The sequence below is a fragment of the Vanacampus margaritifer genome, chromosome 8 (assembly GCF_051991255.1).
Source record: "Vanacampus margaritifer isolate UIUO_Vmar chromosome 8, RoL_Vmar_1.0, whole genome shotgun sequence".
NCBI lineage: Eukaryota > Metazoa > Chordata > Actinopteri > Syngnathiformes > Syngnathidae > Vanacampus > Vanacampus margaritifer.
The window spans coordinates 16,037,285-16,061,105 of NC_135439.1; the positions used below are offsets into that span (position 1 = coordinate 16,037,285).

General features: G+C 37.2%; 2 protein-coding genes across 3 annotated transcripts in view; one reads left to right on the forward strand and one right to left on the reverse strand.

Moving 5' to 3' along the window:
- The window catches only part of lamb3 (laminin subunit beta 3), a 25,810-nt gene extending 15,293 nt beyond the window's left edge, over positions 1-10,517 (forward strand). For both annotated transcript variants that reach the window (XM_077573682.1, XM_077573683.1), the window contains exons 13-23: positions 235-331; positions 524-893; positions 1,330-1,490; positions 1,775-1,986; positions 2,677-2,883; positions 5,205-5,349; positions 6,009-6,216; positions 6,328-6,469; positions 6,550-6,726; positions 7,999-8,161; positions 8,316-10,517. In XM_077573682.1, coding sequence (XP_077429808.1) covers positions 235-331; positions 524-893; positions 1,330-1,490; positions 1,775-1,986; positions 2,677-2,883; positions 5,205-5,349; positions 6,009-6,216; positions 6,328-6,469; positions 6,550-6,726; positions 7,999-8,161; positions 8,316-8,455 — 2,022 coding nt within the window. In that variant the 3' untranslated portion in view covers positions 8,456-10,517. The remainder of the gene's footprint in view (positions 1-234; positions 332-523; positions 894-1,329; positions 1,491-1,774; positions 1,987-2,676; positions 2,884-5,204; positions 5,350-6,008; positions 6,217-6,327; positions 6,470-6,549; positions 6,727-7,998; positions 8,162-8,315) is intronic.
- On the reverse strand, positions 10,472-22,664 carry LOC144056683 (calcium/calmodulin-dependent protein kinase type 1D-like). The gene is made up of 13 exons (XM_077573684.1): positions 22,510-22,664; positions 20,935-21,047; positions 19,101-19,226; positions 17,606-17,680; positions 17,375-17,513; positions 17,131-17,254; positions 16,865-16,940; positions 15,631-15,743; positions 13,880-13,958; positions 13,661-13,748; positions 12,357-12,700; positions 11,850-11,942; positions 10,472-11,734 (listed from the first exon to the last, which is right to left on the reverse strand). The coding sequence occupies exons 1-12, from the start codon at positions 22,612-22,614 to the stop codon at positions 11,879-11,881; spliced, it is 1,446 nt and encodes a 481-aa protein (XP_077429810.1). The 5' UTR covers positions 22,615-22,664; the 3' UTR covers positions 10,472-11,734; positions 11,850-11,878.
- Positions 22,665-23,821: the final 1,157 nt, after the last annotated feature.

Genomic DNA, 23,821 nt, shown 5'->3' on the forward strand with positions numbered 1-23,821 from the left:
GGACCTCTGGTTTAGATGACCCACTGGGAAAACGTAGCCAAAACACATCCGCCACTATACTTCGAAGTGCAACTGAACCGTGCTTGGGCACTAGAGTACCACTAGAGTGAAAATCGAGTACCACAAGCAGTACTAGTTCCACAATTTGAAAATCATTTATCTGTTTTGTGTCGTTTTTTTGTTTCTCCAGTGGGTGAAATGTTTTTATTTTTGTTTGTCTGTTTGTCTTTCCAGTTGACAGGTCAGTGCCAATGTAGGCCAGGGTTTGCAGGCCGAACATGTACCGATTGCCCAGACAACACATATGGTGACCCGCTCATGGGCTGCAAGCGTGAGTCAACTTCTCTTGATGTCTGACACAGCAAATTCTACGGGAAAAAGTCATTATGCCGTCTGATATTTGTCTTTATCATTGCTATATCTTTCCATATTTATGACGGATATGAAGAAACATTGTCATTACTGTCCTTGAGGAACTGTTCATGTGATTTACATTTTTCATCTGTTCCTTTGATCTCCCAAGCTTGTCTGTGTAACGCTGAAGGCACCCAAGTTTGTAACAAGCAGACAGGAAGCTGTTTGTGCCGTCCAGGCGTCACAGGGGTTCGATGTGACGCGTGCCCGAGAGGACACTGTAACTCTTTCCCTAATTGCAAGATGTGTCCATCTTGCTTCTTCTCCTTGGATACACGACGACAAGCCTTCAGTTTAACCATAGAGAAATTCACCACGAAAATCCCGTCTCGTCCGGGAGGCTCCGGTGACCTTGGAAATTTGGAGCCCCGTATTCGAGTCCTGGAAGCTCGTCTGAAATTGATTCGGGAGTCTGTCTCCCTTCCTCCCAGTTCTGCGAGACAGATTGATGATGCTCTGTCCCAACTGGACAAATTAAGGTGTGGAAATAGTTCTATTAACATTTATATTACTTCTATATATTTTCTTATTGTAGTGCAGGATTCACCAATTCTGGTCCTCGAGGTCCGGAGTCCTGCAGATTTTAGATGTTTCCGCCGACCAACACACCTGATACTAAAGATCAGGATTGTTATCAGTCATGCTGATGAGCGGATAATATGAATCAGGTGTGCTAGTGGGCGGAAACATCTCAAACCTGCAGGACTCTGGACCTCGAGGACCAGAATTGGTGAACCCTAGTGTTTTTTTTTATTATTTACACGCCTGACCTCTGTGCAAGCAGCGAGGTGGCACTGTGAATGAGAATGGTTTGATTGGCAATCTGCCCCGGGTCCGCCCCCATAAACAGGAAAAGCGTTGTACAAAATAGATGGATGGATGAATATGAATACTTCTATTTCATGTTTCTCACAGCAACCAAGTGGACAAGGTAAACAATGACCTAACTCCTCTGGCACCAAAACCTGATCCAGGCAAAGAGCTTGACAAACTTCAGGACTTGTTGGACAGCCTAAATGGGGACTACAACATCAAGAAAGAAGCTATGAAAAACACAATCAGTCCCGGCAATGCAGGTCAATCCTAAAAACATTTTTTTTTTTTTACATTCAATAAGACCTATACACAAACACCCGTCCATAATGCTTGAACTAAGTGTTCTCTTGAAGATTCCGTTTTTGTTCTGTTCCTGCTCGATCCTCGCTGCTCCTGTCATACTCAATTATATTGTTTTTCATCATGCGTTCTGAAGCTTTTCTCTTTTTTCCTTTTTAAGACAACTCGCCTTTGACATTTGACATTTAAAAATACGTCGGAATCCCATTAAAGTCTTTTCATATTGAGTTTTTCTCTCATTCAGGAGATTTTGCTACCATCAAAAATGCCTACGACGAGTCTACAGATGCTGCAAAGAAAGTAGATACCAGCAAAAAGACTGTGAAGGAATCAGCTGATGTCAGAGAAGATACTTTAGATCTTAAGGAAAAAGAATTTCCAAACAACACTAGAGACGTCACCAAACTAAACCAGAGCATGGCATCCCGCCCAGACCTCACTCCTGTTGCTAAAAAGGTACCGACTAGGCCACCAACATTTTCATTATTGTAACTTGAAGTTTTTTTTTGAAAATATGTTTCTCATTACTGTTCTAATGAGAAACTTTCTCATTAGGACAAGAAACTTTCTCAATAGGATGAGAAAGTAGTCCATTGTGTGGAAGGCCCTAATAACTACATTTTGGTTTGCATTTCTGAGTGAAAATGGCAGAGTGACCTGGTTTGGTTATTCTTCAACAAGGGGCTATATTATAATGGCAATGCTTCCTTATTTGGAAATTATCATCACCATTATGTTGTAAATGGACAGCTTTTTATATAGTGCTTTAACTACACCATATGGTGCCCAATGCGCTTTACAATGCCTCACATTCACACACACCAGTGCTTGACTCCAGGTCCACGGGGAGCAAATCGGGGTTCGGTGTTTGGTTCAAGGACACGTCGACATGGACAGCAGGGGTTAGGATCAAACCCACAACCTCACTGTGCCATGCCGCCCCATTGTATTGTGTCTGAGAGACATTTAAAACGTGTGTAGTCTTGCAGTCTGCTAAGTTCAAAGGCAAATAAGTTTCTCGCTCACCTTAGAACGAGAAAGTTTCCCATCCTAAAGAGAAACATCTTTCACTTTTGTTTTCCTCCCATGTCACTTTAGGGGCTCCGTAGTCTAAATATTGTGTCTAAATGAGGAATATTTCTTCAGGTATGTGGCAGTGTTCGGACCGAGCCCTGTACCCCACTCATGTGTGAGGGTGACGACCTGTGTCCACCAGAAGGATCTTTGCCTTGTGAGAAGGGCTCCAAATGTGTTGGTGCGCTGCCTCTGAGCAAGAGGGCAGATGCCGATGTGAAGGATGTGAAAGATCGTCTGAAAAATCTCAGCAACAAGATCACGGAGTCTTCAGAGAAGGTACAACCATACGTGAAGACATTGATCATATAAATGATTTCTCACCATAATTATATATATATATATATATATATTAAGGGTGTTAAAAAATCGATTTGGCAATATATCGCGATACAGCGCGCAATTCTTGAATCAATTCGATATGCGGCCAAATCGATTTTTAAACATAAATTTTTTATGTGAATATTCAACAAAACGTCTTACTTGGGGGTTAGGGTTCACACGTTAAGCATGGAAGAATGTTATATTAATGGAACATTAAGCCTTAATATTTTATTGCTGTTCAAACATGAAACAGATTGCAACAGATTACTTTGTTTGTTAAATAAAGTGGCTCAGTTATAAGCCTAAAGTTTCAGATAAATAAATACATTTTCATACAAATCTTACAGTGTACATGTACAAGTTTACGGATTAGTATTTTCAAAATTTTTGTTGAAAAACATCGCAATAATCAATTTATAGATTTGCATCGGGATTAATCGGTATCGAATTGTGACCTATGAATCGTGATACGAATCGAATCACCAGGTACTAGGCAATTTACACCCCTAATATATAAATTATGCTGCACGACATTGGAAAAACATGCGATATGTGATATGGGTGTTGAATATCACGATATGTCTCTAAAATTATTTTTCATTATCTAATTAATTAAATAAGCTTTAAATGTGGAATATGAGCAGACTATGTACAGTAATTTGACCTAAACATTGTAATTGAGGCTAAATTTATGAAGTGCAAACACTTACGTGTTACCATAAACATGCGAGGACCAAAAAAAAAAGCATTACTGTACTACTAATTAGTTATTTTATTCAAGCATAACCATGGGTAAGTGACAACCGTGAAATTTCCAAGAGCTTTACCATGACTGGTAAATTAAATAATATATACAAAAATATATATAATATCAATTCTTGAACACAAGGTCCACACAAAATACAAAAATCAAGACAATTGAGAGTATGAGTAAGTTTCCCGAAATACCTCAGCAATTCTGCACTAAAATGATCTCTGTATTTGCACTTTTTTTCCCCACTTCCACAATATTTAATATATTTACAAAAAAACAAAACATATAAACAAAACTCATATCCTTTTTACAGGTTATTTAATGCATAGGATTTTATTTGTATTTTATTTTATTTTTTTCATTTCTTGGAGTCTGATTTTCATTCAATATTCTCAATACATCCAAATGTAATCATTACTTAAGTACACTTATTTTCCTACATTTAAGTACAGTGTTAATGTTTGAACCGTGCATAATATTGCTGTGGCCTAGCTACAATAATAAATGCAAATGTATTTTAGGAATAAAATCTCTACCTTGTTTTTAAGAACACTTTGGACCACTATGCTATTGTTTTATTTTTATTTTTTTATTATTATAGAGTGGCTTTTTTTTGGGTCTGTATGCTTCTATATTTTGCACATGTAATTTTGTTAATACACACAGTAACGTTTTGTCACGATTACTGCATTATTACATTCAACTGCAATTGCAACAAAAAGCGACGACAATCAATCACATTACGTAAATCAGTACTGAGTTTATATTTCCAAACGAAGGTCGGGGGAAAAGAAACAGCATTTGTCTCGTCTCGCTCTCCAGTCACAACACAACTGTCACAATCGCTTCCTCTTTTCGTGTATCCTTCCGCCAATGGCGATCATTTATAATCATTCCGTCTCCCCAAATCGGATACAATAAATCTTCTTTTTACACACTTTACCAGAAAAGTTTGCGTATTCCTTGTCGTGTCAAAACCACAAAGATTTGACAAGGGTTCGCATCCTGGACTGCTTGATTAAATAGTGCGTCTGCTAGCAACGGCATGCTGCTACCGTACCGGCAGATATAAACAAGCTGTCACTGGCCGCATTGAGGATTGTGGGATAACTCTATGCAATTTGCATACGGCCATTTTAGTTTTTAGTTTTTAGCGTACGGACTATTATGCCTGGTATAGCGATATTCCCCCAGTGCAATTTTGACAAAATTGGCCACCCCAATGTGGCGAGCGTGGGGGATATTTACTTCGCCACTGCCCATCTCATTTTGTCATTGGCGACGTGGAGAACGGGGAGCGCGCACCCTGGCTTTGTCCATATGGCGCCGCCATAATCATTGAAAACTGAAACGTCTTTTGTGCTGCTTTAATGTTTGAGGTGTGCGGTTCTAAACTCCCGTTTGTTTACACAAATAAATTGGTTTAGAAGTGTGTCTGGAAACTTTTGTCTATAAAGCGTACATTTAAGTAAACATATAATGTATACGTACCTGTACTTTTATTATTTACTTATTTTTCCAGCTCCAAGACAGCCAAGATTACGCCGATGATATGAGACGGACAACTGAGGATCTGTCAAGCAAGATAAGGCAGGCCCAAGACGACCTGGAAGATGACTTAAAAGAGGCAAAGGATGTTGTAAAAGATCTCAAAGATTTCCTGTCAGGTACAATTATTTGTAGTGCAAAGGGATGATGGCTAAAATTGTACAGTTTAAAAGAAAATACCCTTCATAAAACTGAGGGGGACACCTGCGCCCATGACGACACACTCTTATGCTAATAGGTAGTGACATTGCATATTCAACATTCTCTAATCTCTAACAACTATTTTAATTAACTAAAATGAATATACAGTGTTGTTATCTTGACATCACATGTACTTACAGACAATTGTTGTCCAAAGCAACAACAAAATAGGATCCAAGAGCCCGCATAGCAGATGAACGAGTTGGCGTTGCGTGCTGCCACATTGGAATTGTTTTTTTACACAGCAAAACAATGAACAAAGCAACCACAGGAGGGCGCTCTTGCACAAATTCAAACAGTGAACTTCTGAAGGGGAGAATATTTGTTCAAATGTTTATCAGTTTGACCATTTAATATATTGTCTTTGTAGTGTATTCAATTAAATATAGTTTGAACTTAATTTCCAAATCATTGTTTTGTTTCTATTAACGTCCCAACTTCAGTGGAATTGGGTTTCTATGCTCATGATTCATTTTGAAAGGTCTGTGTATAAGATGTCATTATATTGGGCAAGTGTACTTACCTGAACTTACTTAGCCCTTATTCTCCCTCCAACTTGTCTCATTTCTGTGTCCAGACCCAACATCCAACCTGACCCACATTCAGGATGTGAGTGACTGGATCCTGAAAACCAAACTGCCTTTGAGCCCGGCTTCTCTAAAGAAGAAGCTGGATGAACTGAAAAACCTTGCTGCAAACCTGCCAGACAGTACGTCCATATTAAACAAGTCAGGCCCGCCGTTGGATGCGGCCAGAAAACTGTTGCGGGAAGCCCAAGATACCAGGTGACTGTCCCACCTTCACAGTTTAGAGTTTGCTTGTCATATATTCCATAATTCAGAAAGGTGATGGTCATTTTTCAGAAAGTGATGTGAAAATGAATAACGTCTTGACAGGGATACAGCACAAGGGGTGAAAGATGACGTAGATGAACTGCTGGCAGGCTTTGACTCAGTGGAGGACTCCCTCTCGGACATGGAGGACAATCTGCAGAACAGCATGGATTCCATAGACGACTTGAACAGAAACCTTACTAAGGTGGGTCCCAGGAAAAATCACCTACAGTATTACAGAGCAACTATTCTAGCCTCGGTTTTATAATGACTGATTTCATCCAGGCAAGAAATCAACTGAAACCAGCAGAGAAGACTCTGGATGATGTATCGTCAATGGTTAGTCCGATCAAACCTCAACTGGATGAGATTAAAGGCTTGCTGCAGAATGGAAGCGAACAGGCTGATGACGCACAGGACACCGCAGACCAGGCGGAGGATGAAGCGGCTCTTGCTGATAAGGTCAGCTGTCACTTGGAAATGATCAGAAATCAGGGGAGGGGTTTAAATGCTGTACTCGTTATACACTAATTTGGGCTGGACTTTTATGACCGTAAACTGTTGGTACAATTCAAGTTTGCATGTTTATTTTTGATAGGGATAGTCAACTATGTATACATAGTGTTCATTTCATCCGCCATTTTTAAATTCAGTCTCAGTTTTAGCCCAGTTTCAATCCCGCTTGTTAGTTTTTAATCATAGTCAACCCTTTTTTATTCACTCTTTTTTTTTAGTTGACTATAAATGTAGCATTTTAGTCTTTATTTTAGTCCAAGAAAGCATAATTTGATTCATCAATTTGAAGTCAACAAAAACTGTCAACATTTTAGTCTAGTTTTAGTCAGGACAATCATTTTAGTTTTTTTTTTTTTGTCAGCAGATAATGTTTAACATTTCGGATTTAAAACTATTTCATGCAAAATTTTCTCTCAGCTTTTTGATAGAGCTGTCAAAATTAATCGACTAATCGACAAGTAATCAATTATCAAATGAATGGACAACTATTTTAATAATCAAGTAATCGTTTGGAGCCATTTTTTTTATTTAAAATTGTCCAAATCCTCTGATTTCAGCATATCAACAGTATTTGTGCACTGATTTCTGTAAACAGTTCTCCATGAAAGAAGACTGATTATCTTATGTGTTTAATCAAAGTAATACATTTGCAAACATCTGTTTTTACTTTGGAAAACAATGACCAAACCGGTAACATCAATCTCTCTCTCTTTTTTTTAATCACTATGCGGAAGTACGAAATAAACACCAATCACTGGTTAATAAACAGTAATCGGAGAAATAAATGCTTTTGTAATACACTGTAATGCAAAATTAAAATGAATCCTATTAGTCGGTTCTAAAAATATTCGATAGTGACAGCAGCACTACGTTTTGATGAGAAGCAACTTAACGCACAATTACAGTATACACGAGTGGCTACAATGACTCCATGCTATGAGCTAGTAAGTTAGCTAGCATTAGCGGTCAGATTAGCATTATTGTTAGAACGTTATAGCCGTTGGATTAATGTTACGCTATAATTATAATTTACTTTTTTTTTTACCTTTCATCATGAATACACCTCCATGTGTTTATGCACGTTGCACTTGCTAGCTGCAGATTTGAAAGGGGGGGGGGGGGGTGTCACTGTGTGTCACATGACAGTGTCACAGTGACTGATTCATTTTCGTCTGGTTTTTGTCCATGAACTGTGCATGCACGCGTGTGTGTTTTTAGGAGCTGTTGTCAGTGCTGGACCAGTTTGATCGTCTTAAAGATAAGGCTGCTGCCGGAGGGCCTCCTGGAGCAGCAGGGCCAGGGGCCGAACGGCTTTCAAAGCTTAGGAAGGATGTTGGGGATCTGACGAATAACACTGACAGCATGTTGGATGCTCTGGAAGGTAACAGACTTTCCCAATTTGCTTACAACGTGATTGAGTCAGTGGTTATCTGCCAACGTTTTATTTGAGATTGGCCAGATTTCATTTTTAAGGAGAAACCATCCTTAACTGTAGCAAGTCAAATCGATATTTCACTCCAACTACCTCTCCGCAGGAAAAGCAGATTCACTGAAGCAATTGCAGGATGAGATTCTTCAAAAGTCCTCCAAGCTGGAGGGACTTGATGCCAAGCTTAAAGACCTTGTGTCACAACTTCAAAAGAAAGCCCACGATTTGAGTTTCTGCCAGGGCTGAGGCGATAAATTGCCACAGGACATCCTTTACCAGAATCAGTCTCCATTAAAGCAGAAATCCTCCTTAACCCTCAAATACTGCTGTTACTTTTCTACACTAACATTGCACATCTTCTATGATGGATGCACCACGTACGGTTCGGAAAGATATTCTGATTCTAAATCTACATAACCACCTTTGCTTATACTACTGCTATTGAACACTTAGCGAGGGTGTCAATGTAGCAATCTGTAGATGTATGTCTTTTTTGGGGGGGAATGAAAAATGGCATGTCATGAGAAAGGTCACCACAAAACAGTATCAGTATCGCATTTGCCTTTGCATAACCTACAGGGTGTCACAAAAACTTGATGCCATTTGGTAGTCTAACTAAATAGTCAATTTGTGCAAACATTTTGACAAGATGGCTTTTTTTTTTTTTTTTTGTCTTACGGGCGCATTGTGGAGTTTAAAATGTTAATGTTAAAGATTTTTCTACATCATGCATACTGTATCAATGCCCAAATGACTTTTTAACTGTGACTGTGCCTATAAGCTTGTATCTTCCCTTCAGTGTGAAGTGTTCAGGGCGAACACGCCACAGATTCTTAGGGGGGAAGGGATGGAGTGGAGCCTTGCGTGAGTTTGACACAGAGGCTGCAGTTACGCTTTAGGCCAGAGGTGGCAGTTGCGAGTAAAAAAAGTGACAAACTCCAAAATGCACACTGAGCTGTATATATTACTGGATAGCTGATAACCCGTACACGCCCGTGCAAGCCGCTGAAGCCACAGGGCGACCATCTTACCACTCCCATCTCGTGAACAGACTATATACTATATGTATACGTACACAGAGGTGGCAAATCCAGGTCTAGAAAGTAAAAACCCTGCCACAGTTTGGCTTTAGCCTATGAGGCTAGCCAGCTAGCTAGCTCCCTAGTAGGTAAACTAGTAGGAGTTACCATAGGAGCTTGCTAGGGAGTTAGCTAGCTAGCACCTGGGGCTAAAGCCAAACTGTGGCAGGGTTTTTACTTTACTTTTTATTTAGTTCCCTAGACCCCAATATTAGATTTGGCAGAGGCATATTTTGTTGAATTACAGGTATAATCCTTTAATTAAAAATTATTAAAGTTTCCTTCTGTAAACATAATTAACTCATTCACTGCCATAAATTCATAAAAAATAAAAAAATTAATTGAGGCAAAAGGCAATTATTATTTTTTTATTGTAATTAATCACAAAACTTAACTAGTTAACTAATGATTAATCACAAATTTTATATCTGTTCTAAATGTACAATAAAAAAATTCTAGGTTTTCATACTCTTGTTAACAAAAATAGAAAGAAATGTTAAACTAATAGAAATAGTTTTAATGATTTTTTTTTTTTACGTTTATAGCCGTCAATGGCAGTGAATGAGTTAAGCATATAATTTTTACATGTATTTAAGGCAAGTTGTAAAATCTCTGAAGTCCTCTTGTTTATGTTTAACAAATTTAAATTAAACATCATAAATCATGTTGTTTCTACTAAGTACTGTCTGAAATGTTCTTCAATTTCGATACTGTAAATGTATAGGATCATATGCTGAGAAACGTTTCTTGGGAGTGATAATATGGCGGTCTCGCAGCTTCAAAAGTGTTGGCCTATCAGCTATCCAGTTACATACACATCAGTGCGAATGCACCTCTAATGTGTGGCGCGTCACATGGGCAGTGCACACTGCGGATATGTAAATCTTCGTGTAATCAGTTCACCCATGATCGTTTGAAAATGTTGCAATTTTGATGAATACATTTTTTTTTTATAACTTAAAGCCTATTTAATTGCGTTTGCCTAGGACATGTAGTTACTATATTGATATTAAAATCAAATCAAATTATTTTGGACACCCTGTACTATTATTTATTCTGTTTTGTTATTTGTGCAGAACCCACCATATTTAATAAAAGCTTTACTTATGCTTCTCCATTATTTGTATAAAGACTTACATGACTGCTTAAGGTGGTACGGCATCATCACAGGAAGAAACAGAACGACTAGTCTACATTTATTGAGAAAATAAAACATTTTGAAAAATGCATTTCACTACATTTGTAATTCTTCACAGAGTTGTTATTCCGGTTTGTGGCACTTGATAAATTAATTTATGTACAGTGAACCCCCCACTAGTAATTGCGGCGGTCGAGACCAGGCTGGTCCACTAATAGCAAAAATCCACGTCTCATTGACCCCCATTAAAATGCATTGAGAGGGGAAAAAAATACATATATATTTTCTTAAACCCAAAGAAAACTACAAAAAAACGCTAACTAACTTTCAAAATGTGTTTTGCACAGAAAGGGTGCAGGGGGCCATATGGGTGTGTGTAGGAAGGGTGGGGCAAAAAATATTTAACAACATATATATATTTTTTTTAACTCATCATCTCCTAGCCATTTTCACTGAAGCAATTCCTTTCGCTCCCAGCTGTTTTACTGGATTTTGACTGAGTTTGCAAGGCCCACAGAATGTTGTGTTCTATTGCTATAAAAACCTGGAACCTAACAAAAGAAAGATTAGAGTACCTTCTTTCATCAGGAAAAAAAGTACATTTCTATCTTTTTGCGTTTTACAGCAATTAGCATTAGAATAAGTTTCATCATTATTCACAAATGTGTTTTTAACAGTGGGGGAAACAGCTTGTTGCAACATGGCCCTGGTTGATCTCTTAAACTCTGCTACCACCTCCTGGCCATTTTTTGTAATAACTACCATTGCTTCAACCTTTCTCTGCAGTTCAGAGGCTGCATCAAAGCCTTCTGTATGCTCTAGCATTAAAAAAAAAAAACTTAAAAAAAAACATAAATATCATTTGGGACACCTAAAACATTTAAAATATAACGTATTTATACATTTTTAGGAGCAAATGAGTTAAACTAGGAATATGCAAACCCACGGGTGCCAAACATATAATATATGGGGGTTCAATGCATGTACATATTCCACAACAATACTAGAGATTTATCATATAGGTTACTGCTAGGCTGACTGAAAATTGGACTCTTCTATGTGCAAAAAAAATTTCCCATCAAATGATGTGAAATTTACAGAAAACATTCAATTCAGACAGATATATCTTAAACTAACATTTCAAATGATGTCATCTAAGTCAAAAAAAAGAGAAAGAAGAGAGAAAAGTGCAAGACTGTTTTATAGTTAACAGTGTCAGCCATCAGAAAATATTTTTCTCAGCTCAGAGTGCAGAAGTGTTGAGCAGTGGACGTGCTGACCAAGAAGAATGCCACTTTGTGTCGTCAGCTGAAATGAGAGATAATTTGCAGTGAAGCAGCAGCAAAGTTTTAGTTTTTGAAAATAAATGACGCCACGAGAGAGACAGAGAGAGAGAGAGAGAGAGAGAGAAGCCTTTACTTACGTGAGAATGGTCTCGAGTTTGCCAGCCAATCACATGACAGAACAAACACCAGACTGAAGTGACAAGTCCTTCCTCTCAGCCACAGCCCCCGGGCTACAACGCACAAACATGATTCACCTTTAGACGCTAATAGTGTAGCCAGAGGTGGCAAATTCAGGTCCAGAAAGTAAAGGAGCTAAAGCCAAACTGTGGACCTGAAAGTAAAAACCCTGCCACAGTTTGGCTTTAGCTCCTGATCCTAGCCAGATAGCTAGCCCCGATGGTGCTCATTTACCTGTTAGGGAGCTAGCTAGCATCAAAGCCTAAAGCCAAACTGTGGCAGGGTTTTTACTTTCAGGTGCTAGCTAGCTAGCTCCCATGGTACTCATTCACCTGCTAAGAAGCTGGCTAGATAGATAGCTAGCATCAGGGCCTAAAGTCAAACTGTGGCAGGGTTTTTACTTTCTGGACCTGGATTTGCCACCTCTCACTGTAGCTAACATTTATCAGTATGGGAGCATTTATGACCTTTTGGATGACATGAAAGAAGTGTTATTGTCAGAGTCCGATGAGTGGATCTCCCTTGGTTCTGCAAGCAGGTAGTTGGGCTCACTATGATGTCCTCGCGGAGGGCAGAGACCCCTGCTGGGCTCAGAACCACTGCAAGTGAGATGATTGGAGGCCTGGAGAGGATTTCCATTTGGGTCCATGCTGAGAGCGTCATCATTGCAGGACCCGAGAGATTCTAGATCAGTCTGAGAGGAGGTCTGAACAATGATATGGGGCAGTGAGAGGGTAGTGGAGCAGCAGTCCAATTGGGACGTCTGCAGTTTCTTCATGTGGTAGATGGCGGCACTCGCATGGAAGGCTTGCTGTTGATAAAGAAATAAGGTGAAAAGGGGGCTTTCTCTACCTGCGTGACACTCAAATGTCACAGTGTTGCAAAATGTTTGATGGGATCATCATCATTTCTTTGTTTTTCTCAGATATCTGAAACTTGATGAACATAATGAATAATAACGTAATATACAGTGTAACGTGGTTGGACAAGCTGTGAATTACACAGTTTTGAAACTACGTTATCCGCTCATTGGACTTTTTTTTCATCAAAATGTGATGAAATGTCGTTTGTTTATATTATCACGATATTGTGGGGAGTCTGGCGATAATGAAAAAAGGTCACAATATTGTAAAAAATGAGCTCATACTAAAAAATAAAGCGCAATATTGTGCTTTTGTACATAATGCATAAACTGCACATTTGAAGCACTTACTTTCTAATGCACGCACACATGAGTTCCTCCACATATTGACTCGCTTCCACAAGCATATTACGTTCCCCTTCATCTGACCATTAGCGTGGATTTTAAACATAGAAGGGCCAAAACATCCCTTATGAAAATTAAACTTCACAAAAAAAAAACTAGCCACCAGAGGGTGCTAGAACTGCACAAATGGAAACCAACCTGACTTTTTGAACCGATGTGCTGCTTTTATTATCGTGACATGATGAAGATGATATTCTGGCAGTTATAATATCGCGATATTGACGTTTTTGTTACATCTATTGACGACTATAACAATCTGCCTAGTTTGTATGCTAGTCACAGGCAAAAGCTATACAATACTGTTGGTTTTCACTGTGTAAAGGAAGCATTTGCATTGCGTTGCATTGGGGAAATATTAGAAATGCCTGATTGTTCAGAATTGTCAATACCTGTTTATCCAAATCAGCAATGATTTATATTGTAATTTGTAACACATGATGATGATGTTGATGATGATGAGCTCACAAACACCTAAAATATAGACAAGGCTACATTGTTACTAACCTTCCATTTAGATTTGGCAAAGTTCCGTTCCATCTGCTCACAGACAGAACGATAAATATCCAAGTCTTTAGCTGTGTTTCCAGCAATCCTGTAATAGAGTCACTGATAGTTGTTAACTATGTTGTTATAAATAAATAAAAACATTTAATGTAAGGATAGTGAACGGTTTCGTTTTAGTGTTAGTATGACCATGTGAAAGAGAAAAAAAAGAAGACTCACCATGGGTGCCGCATGGCCTGTTCAGTGGTGAATCGTTTTGTGGGATTTTTTTCCATCATATTCCTAATAAAGTCTATTGCTGTAAAGACGTAGAAGAAATATACAGTGTCCAATAAGTTTTCATTCTTTCAAACTTAACAAAAAACAGGTTAATAGTCACAGGATCAAATTATTTTTCATAAAAAATATAACTATTTTTTCTGGTGTGAAGTATGTACACTGTCCACTTGGCTGACTAAATCTTTGAGCAATCGACACACATATTTAGATCCCTATTTTTGTGCCCAGCGCAAGCCTAGCATAAAGAGCAATCAATGGGGCCCTATTTTCGCACCCAGCGTATAAACAGGCACATCTTCATATCCGTGCCTTCTGTAAAATTCGGCACCTCTGTGTTTTCCCATATAAATTCCGATCCTTAGTAATATATTTAGAAATATTTATGAATTAAGGGTGAGGTTTAGCAACAGGTGGAATGTTTTCTAAAACGTCATTTCTAGCAATTATAACACACGATAAAGTCCGTACTGCACAAGATATTTTAGGTCAAGCTTTAAGCTATGAACGTAGAATATTCCAGTTTGAATCGCTACTGTTTTCTTCACACAACGCACACATGACGTCACATCCGCAGACAGAGGGCGGGAAATTCGAACCCGAATCCAGGCTGAAAACTATTGGCCAGAGGCTTGTAGGAGTACGCATTGTGAACAGCTAAGGTATTAATCTACTAATTAGAAGATGTTTCAGTTATAAATGGTCAGATAAAAAGGCTATTGTAATGGTATTTGGGGTGGGGGGGATTCTATATAGCAGCTTTAAAGATAAAAAAATGTAAATATATATAAAAAAAAATGTTCTAGAAAAAAAAAGGCAAACACATTTTTTTAAATCAGTATCAGAAATACGCTTAGGGGAACAGCCCATCTCTGATTACAATTTGCTGTTGACCAGTGTAATAATAAATGTCTTCAAAGAATTGATTTCCACAATAATTCAGAGGAATTGCCCCACGCTGTTGTCGTATTTATGAATGAAACACAATCTACCACACACGACAGTGGAGCTTTGAATCTGTCTGCCCGTGCCTCGATCAAATTCACTAAAGTCATGTTGCACCACCTGCGGCATAACTTAGACCCGCTTTTAGCTGGTCTAAATTCTTATCTACTTTCTGTCAGCAAATTGTCAGGTGCGGCAAGGGCATGTAATACAAAATGCCCTCGATCCACTGGCATGCGGTCTGCCAAATTCCCAAACACAGTAAACAAGACTTGTCACAGCACGAAAATAAAGATGTACCAAAACGTGGGTTTTAAATTGGAACGGCAAATTAGTGCTGCTGTTCTTTTTTCTTCTTTTTTTTAGGAGGCTGGCTAAAGCCTCTCATTTCACAACAGCACTCAGAGACAGTAATGCATTATTTCACTATAACTTTATTTTTCCTTCAAATCCTCCCTTCACTGTCTCCCTGTTCACTTTAGAGTTCATTTTTAGATTTAAGATTTCATTGGTTTTGTCACCTCATCTCTGTTCTTGCACAAAATCTGCATTGTTTGTGTTTTTAGTCTGTTTACATGACTGATTTTTAATTTATGCAGCGCACTATGAACGAGGTTGAGTTAAGACACGTGCTGCATTCTATATAAATTGTGCCCTATATGTTTAAGCTGTTTTTTATTGGTACATTTAGCAAACTAAAGATGGTCATACAGGTAATGAGGGTGGTTCGCAGAATTATTTTTTTGTACCTGACTCAGAGATCTCATCCCAAAAGGGAGCGTGAAAGGAGTAGTCAGCTCTCATGATCTTTGAAAACAGACGTGTCTCATTCTCCTCAAAGAACGGAGGGTATCCGCACAGCCTGCAACACAGAGACAAATATTTTTAAGATGTAAGATTTTTTTTTCCATGGAAAACTGGGTACGGTGTAGAGTTTTTATCCTAGATACAGAAACTTTGCTCTAAGTAGTCGTTAAGAAACAAATGTTTCAGTAAAGAGCCCCAGTTTATATTCTGTCAAGTGGCATGGGCCCTCACAGAGGAGGAAACATTGAGAAGGTCACCTAACCGTCCCAGGTTTTGGAAAGCTGCAGTGTGTTCATTGTTCCAGTTGACGGACAGTGTACTTTAACATAAAATTTAGTGTATAGTGGTTACAAATATCTCAATAATTAGATGAACTCGGCCCCGACCGATTTGTCCAGGTCATGTTTGTAAATGAGAATTAGTTCACAAACGTTAAATTAAAAAAATTAAACTTTTTGAGGCCGATGCAGATATTGATTTTTGGCAGAAAAAAAATACTGATTGTCAATTAATTTAAGAACACGGATTCAACAATAACTATACTGTTCCAAAAATATATTTTTTCTTTTCAGTTTGCAATTTTTGTTTTTTTTCCAGTGCAAAAGGACTCTCTTGCATTTAAAAAAAAAAAAAAAAAAACTGTGAAGGACAGCAAATAACTGTTAAACAAGAAACCAACACTAAGTGCAAGCAGTCATTTTGTATGTATTTTCACAAAAATTAACTCACTCAAAAATGTTATATTAGAGTTATTATGTTTGTCCTGCATATTATTCCAAAGCCACACACAAAAAGACTCTTCATGTTGTAGTATCGGGCAGTAGCAGCCACTGTAAGTGCAACTGAGACATGTCTGCCATCTAGTGGTGAGTCGTGATATTACAGCTTAAAACTACATCACGTTCCCCCCATCCCAAATTTTTTTAATATTTTGGATGTTTCCCGTTCTAAGGGATTTTTATTTCTTTTATTTTTGTTTTACATGTAAAACATTCTGAATGTTAATCAGTGTTTTCTGAAGAATATATGGAGTTTGTAAAAAAAAAAATTATAATAATAATTATTATTATTTGATATTTGATTTTTATATTGATTATTTTGGGCAACGTTTGAAGGGCCATAATCCGCCTATTAAGAACGCCTACACATTATAAGGTAAAGAAAAAAGCTACTTACAAGATGTAAGTAATAACTCCAATGGACCAACAGTCAACCGCTTTGCTGTAGGGTTTTTGGGCCAAGACCTCTGGAGCTACAGAAGAAAATGATGGTGAATAATCATGCAGGTACATCAGCTGGGCAAAAGTGATTAATTGATTTTATTGCATGATATCAATGTATCGCTTGCATTTTCGTTGAAAGCAGAGCAAATGATCAACTAAAAGGAGGCATGTCTAGTTGCATTCGATTCTATTGTGTGTATGCCCCACTAAGCAACTTACCAACATATCCTGGTGTCCCACATGCTGTGGACATCACCCCATGCTCCACCGTCTTCGAAAGGCCAAAATCGCTAACCATGATCTTTGCATTTTCATCTGTAGTATAGTATAGCAGGTTTTCAGGCTTCTCAGCAAATGAGTGAGTGAAGAACAAAAAGATTGATAAACATGGGTGAGTACAATGTATTAAAGCATTTCTAGTGTGTCTAGTAACGTCGCATTGTATTGTGTGTATTTGAGTTACCTTCAAGTCCCTGTGCACAATACTGTTTTCGTGCAGGTAGCCAACAGCCTCCAGCACCTGTTTGATCACCAGGCTCGCGTCCTTCTCTGTAAAAACACCTTTATCTAAAATCCGGTCAAATAGCTCACCACCTGACACCCTGCACACAAATGAGGATTTGTATTAGTATTTTTGTTTTGTCTCTTTTACTCAACATAAGCGTTTGAAGGGTATAGCATAATGTACACTTACAGTTGCATGACCAGGTAATAGTGTGTTCGACTCTCGTAAAAATCCTCCAGGCCTACCACATTATCGTGCTTTATCCTGAAATCACGGGGAAGACATTTAGAAATCAGTGCAGGCCACACATGGAGATACAAATAAAAAGGTCACAAAACTACCTTGAAGTTGTCAAAAGTAATAATACATAAGAAAAAATACTCAAACTGGTATTGCTTAGTTTTTGTGGTCAAACTAATTTGTTGCACAACCTTTTGAAGCATCCACTGCAATCCCAGATTTAACCCTTTCTCATGGATAATGGTTACTACAGTTGACAGCTATTAAAATGTTGTTTTCTCCTATATAAAGCCACTCCAGTGGGCACTAGTGCAGTCTTGACATACACTGCCATCTAGTGGTCAACGTTTGTAAGTACAAAAAAAAGACCGACAACAAAATGGCTGAGAGAAGTTCAGATGAGACGTGCAAGGAATAGGAAAGTGTCTATTCTTTCTATTCCAGGAGACCTTGCAAGTAAATATATATATATATATATATATATATATGTATATATATATATATATATATATATATTGGGACATCAAGCAACAACTAAGGAGTAATATAATTGTTAAAATATCCAAGTATTGATTTTGGAATTTGTGGAAATGGTGATTGATCATGAGTCCACTAAATTGGACTTTGGACATCATTAGCTGTATTGTGACTACAACTTAGTGTTGCTGTAACTTTGTTGCTTTTTAAAATAATTCATCTTCAGTATTTTTTCTTCTTTAAATCGCCATTTGATTTTTTATCATAACATGCTAGCAAAACCTACAGGATAATCGACCATATAGCATCTGACTCAAGTGGGGATCATCCGATGGCAGCGGCAGTGATGATGAATCGTTACCAGAAAAAAGAAAATTACTATCTGTACTTCATAAAAAATGTATATATATTTGAGTAAATATTTTTGCAATACATGTAGTAGTTTTGAAATATGTTAAAAATATGTGAACACAATGTTAAAAATGAAACAAACATTTTCTATAGTGTTTACATTTGTTTTGTTTTTTCTTACAATCATATTTCATCAATTGCTCAAATGCACATTATCCACCCTAGTGGACATGTCACCAACTCCTTGAAAAATGTATGTTAAAAAAAAATGCTGATTATTTTTCATGCCTTAAGAGTGATAAAAAGTTGAGGGGAAAAAATCATAATTAGTGCATGAAATGATTAAGTAACTAATGAGATTTAGCACCTGTTGACAGCTATTTTAGGCCAACCCCTCACAAACAAGCTGCTCCAGCAGTGTCGGGTTTGAAGAGTACCTTTTCCTGACAGCATAGTGGACCACAAAAATAAAGTAATGTCTGATTTTCACGAGTATAATTTCAGTGACCTAAGTTAATTATTTCTGTGTGCATGCATACTTGTCTTGTACACTCTAGTTGAAACAATGTATTTAAGGGTTTATGTCTATCTTTCAGATGATATTTGTGTGCTTTACCTCTTTAAAACGTTGATTTCGTTTTCCAGGTTGCTGTGGGTGAGGTGCTTTTTTTTCAGACATTTCAGAGCGAACAATTTGCCTGTTTTCTTCTCTCGCACCATGAAAACTTCAGAAAAAGACCCCCTATACAAAACAATGGGGGGGAATAAAGTTGGGTCAGAAAGTGTTTATACACCAACTAATCACAACATTGTAACATCTTCTTCCATTAACATGCAATCTAAAGAAAGCCAATAGATCAAGTCTGCCTTTAAAAGGTTAATAATAATCGCCATTTTTGATTGACATTGACAGTGAATTATTTAAACGGGACAAAGTAAGGAAAAAAAGAAGCAAAGGATTGAAACATTTCACTTTGTGTGTGGTGAATTAATGTAATACACAATTTCTTTCCCTCGATATTCTAATTTTCTGGCCTTCCTGCCACATTCCAAAACCATGCATGCTAGATTAAGTGAAGACTCAAAATAATCCTGAGGTGTGTGAATGCTTGTTTGTCTGTGTTTATCTATATATGCCCTGCAATTTGCTGGCGTCCTATGGAGGACCAAAAAAAAAAAAGAATAAATGAATGAATAAAAGTGAAAATAAAAACGGATATAAAAAATATAATTAAAAAATTAAATACAACAAAATTAATACAAATGGAAATCAAAAGTTTTTATTTATTGATTGATATTTAATTATATTTCTATATTTCTTTTTGTATTCCCACATTTATTTTTCTTGTTTGAAATGATTTTTTTATTAATATATGTATATTATTGTTTTTATTTCCATTTATATTTATTTTTTGTATTTGTATCAGTTTGACATATTAGAGGGTTTAGGATTAAGGGTTCATTGAATTTAGGATTAAGAGTTAGATTAGTACATAGACTCACTTCTGTCTCTTTTTTCAATAGAAGTACCCCCCCCCCCCAAAAAAAAAATTGCCTCTTAATTGCTTCATTTACACTCGATTATATTACCATAAATAAAAAATTATTAGCTTCACCCCGGAACCAGAAATAAAAAAACAAAAAAGAAGAATGGGTTAAAAATATCACATTTTTGTTTCTTACACACAGAGCTGTCTTTTTGCTTTGTTGCACGACAACAAAAGTGTGCAGCACACATTCAACATGAATACTATATATTCAGTCAGACTCCTAATCCTATAATGAAGTGAGGCTAGGATGTTCCCACAGTGCTCCAGTGTGACGTCAGTGATCAGGGACAGACAAACACACACCACACTTATTCACAGCCAGTCCATGATAAGTGTACTTTAAGCAGCTTTGAGTCCACAAAACAGTGATGAGGTAACAGGATTATAATTAAGTATTTGATGCCGTTCATTCTGCTGCTTTTTGTTGTTGTGAGAATGGCGCATTCATACAGGAATTAGCAATTGTGATTCAATGTAAAAGGCAAGTGTACAAGGTTTTAGGCCCGAAGCCAGCGATATATGTCTTAAATTTGTTTAATGCTATGTGTATAAAAATCACAAATTAATTGATTAATTAATTAAAGTCTATATGGTTGTGGAATATGAACATTATCGGACTTAAATGTGTCGCACTATCTACAGGCACATCAAAATGGGACAGCCTCTGCTAGGAAGCGGAGTTGTGATTGGATTAAACAGACTGTATAAAAGGTTCAATTGATAAAGTTAGCTGTGCGGAAGGTGAAGAAAGGATTATCCTTAAACATGTGCCAATCTGAGCCTGGAGTGTCCTCCTTTTGATATTTGGACTAGGCAGTTAGGTTCGCTGTAAATAGCAGCATTGCAATTAGGAGGGTGACATGTTTCTCAAACTTTATCATGTGAGCACGCAATACTTACGATCCCATCTTTCCCTTGAAGTCAAACACATCCTTGATGTTATTTACGGGTTTCTTCCAACTGCAGACGATCTCCTTCCGCCCCATCTTTGGCTCTGACGTTGCCGTAGACTCCTAAAACACAAGTGGCGAGAGTTGGAAAAGAAAGTAAGTGGTAACTAAAAGTAATAATTTTACTTTTTCCCAGTAATGAGTAGTGTAATGAATTACTTTGAAATTTTAATAATATTATTACATTTACTTTTTTTCAGAAGTAATCATTACTATTTATATTCAGACCAGATACGGAAATGACTATTATTATTATTATTATTATTATTATTATTATTATTATTATTATTATTATTATTATTATTATTATTATTATATTTCTCAAACTATTTCTCCAAAATAGCCAGGGCCGTGGGAAACAAACAAACCTAACATGGACGAATGGACGCTGGAAATAATTCTGATCTCGCAGAATTACTCACAATTTGCTTGTTGAACAGTGAGAGGCGCTTCGTACATTTTTTAGCTGGTAAAGATGTTCGTGTTTTTTTTTTCTCTCCCTACGATGAGAACGAAGACGACATTTTCATCTGTTGCCGTGATTGGTCAAAACAAAAGTTAGCAAACCATCGTGGAGCAGTCCCAGATTTCTATTTTGCAGAACTCCCTTGAGTGAATCACAATGATCAATTATCAATCTGGCATTGCCAGGTTGGTAGAAAGGAACAGTTTCACAATCAATGTCCCCTTTCCGTCCGGTTACATAAATGGTTGCATGTCCACTGCTGAGGTCACTCCCAACTAAGTAAAGCCTTTTTGTACCAATCAGTTGCACAACATTCAAAAACGTATCGGATTAGAGAGGCAGATATCAGTGGATGGTTAAGCTTCTGACATCTACTGTACTGTATCTGCTCTGCTCTGCTCATCTCTCTCTCTCTCGCTCTCTCTCTCTCCTCCTCTGTGTGTCTGCCAGGAGAATGGATTAACACCTGATTCCATAATGGAACTGGGTCGGTTCATAATCCTAGCCTTGAAAGATCAATTAACTTCTGGACATGCTAAATTACAGTACCTAATTAGTGTAAGTTTTTAATACAACAGTTAAAAAAATATAAGACTAATTTTAAAATGTTCTTTGCGTGAATATTAAGATGCCCCCCCCCCCAAAAAAAAATCTATCTATCTATCTATCATGCTTACATTATGACTTTTATCTTAAACAAATAGCAACACATAGGCCTATTTATAGTAAGAACGTTTTGAGCACTGTAGTGCCTGGTGGTTTCTAAAAAGCCATTGGTTATAAGTCAAATAAATTCAATAAGGTTTTGGACTTTCAGAACCCAAACTATTAAACACCACATTTCAACCCAAGTGTGACTAAAACGACAGCAGTTTAGGTGTGTACATTTAATGTGTAGACAGGGTTACATTTCAAATCTGGATGCATAAAAATCTAGCGTTTTTAAACAGAATGTAAAGGTCTAAAACATATTGCAGCGTGTGCATCTAGGGCTGAAACGAATCAACAAACTAGGCTAGCATTTATCATTTAAAAAATCCCCAAAACAAAACATTTTACCTTGTGGAGCGGTGAGAGACGCGAGTGCTGAGGTATCCTTGGACGGTACCTGACTTTCCCAGGTAGTGTGCAGCCTTTACCAGCAAGGGGCGGAGCTTCTTCCATTCATCAGCACTCGCATAGGTCCAGAGTTGTGCTACTGTTACGTTGAAAACTCCCACAGCCAAACGACTTTTGATAATCACATGCATGCGGTAGGAGTACATGTACTTCTGAAGAAACGTTGTTAAACATGAAGTTTTAGAACAGCACGGACATGATAAGCTACAGGGTCTTAATTAGGGATAGAAAATATAGCCTACTTGTGCATCTCAACAGATCAGAAAATCCTAAATTCTAAAAGATAAATTCACATATAGCTACAGCTTCACTAGAGTGAAATATTTCATTAAAAATATATATATTTTGATTATGATTAAAGATTACAGCTAAAGAAAACCTCAAATTCAACATCTCTACAAATTGGGTAAAAAAAAAATAATAAAAATTTTATTCTGAAATGTATTTTTCTATGTTAGCTAGCGAGCTAGCTAGATGGATAGATAGATAGATAGATAGATAGATAGATAGATAGATAGATAGATAGATAGATAGATAGATAGATAGATAGATAGATAGATAGATAGATAGATAGATAGATAGATAGATAGATAGATAGATAGATAGATAGATAGATAGATAGATAGATAGATAGATAGATAGATAGATAGATGGAAGGAAGGAAGGAAGGAAGGAAGAAATTTCAAAATTGGTAGAACTTTTGCAGCATCTTTTAGCAGATGTTAAGGCTGGCCACAAACAGAAACAAAGGGTCGAATTTGCCACAAACCAAATGATTAAGTATCATACATCTTCTAACGTGTACCAATGAAAAAAACTGTGGCCCTGTATTGAGTTTTGAAGCTCCGCATAAAATAAATACAACATACTGCAGGTTATTTTCATTGAACCATTATATTTTCAGTTATGGACACTGGGTCTGGGTGAATACTAAACTAAAACTACATTTAAAAAGTAAACACATGCAGAGAGACACTGGACAGACCACCATTTATGTAAGTGCTGTTGCTCAAAGATGAATCTTTACACAGGAATGAGTTTCACTTTTTAATTTGAACCACCGAAATAATTTGTATCTTTTGTACGATATAATTTATTGAGATTTTTGAGAATAAGTTGATGCAAAACGTAATACGTTTATTTTGTAAAAGATGAAATCAGCTAAATGACAAAATAGGCTACCTCACGATATATAGTTATTATCAGAAAAACTTGTTAGTACCAATGGAACTTTTCCTCAAATGTTGTTCTT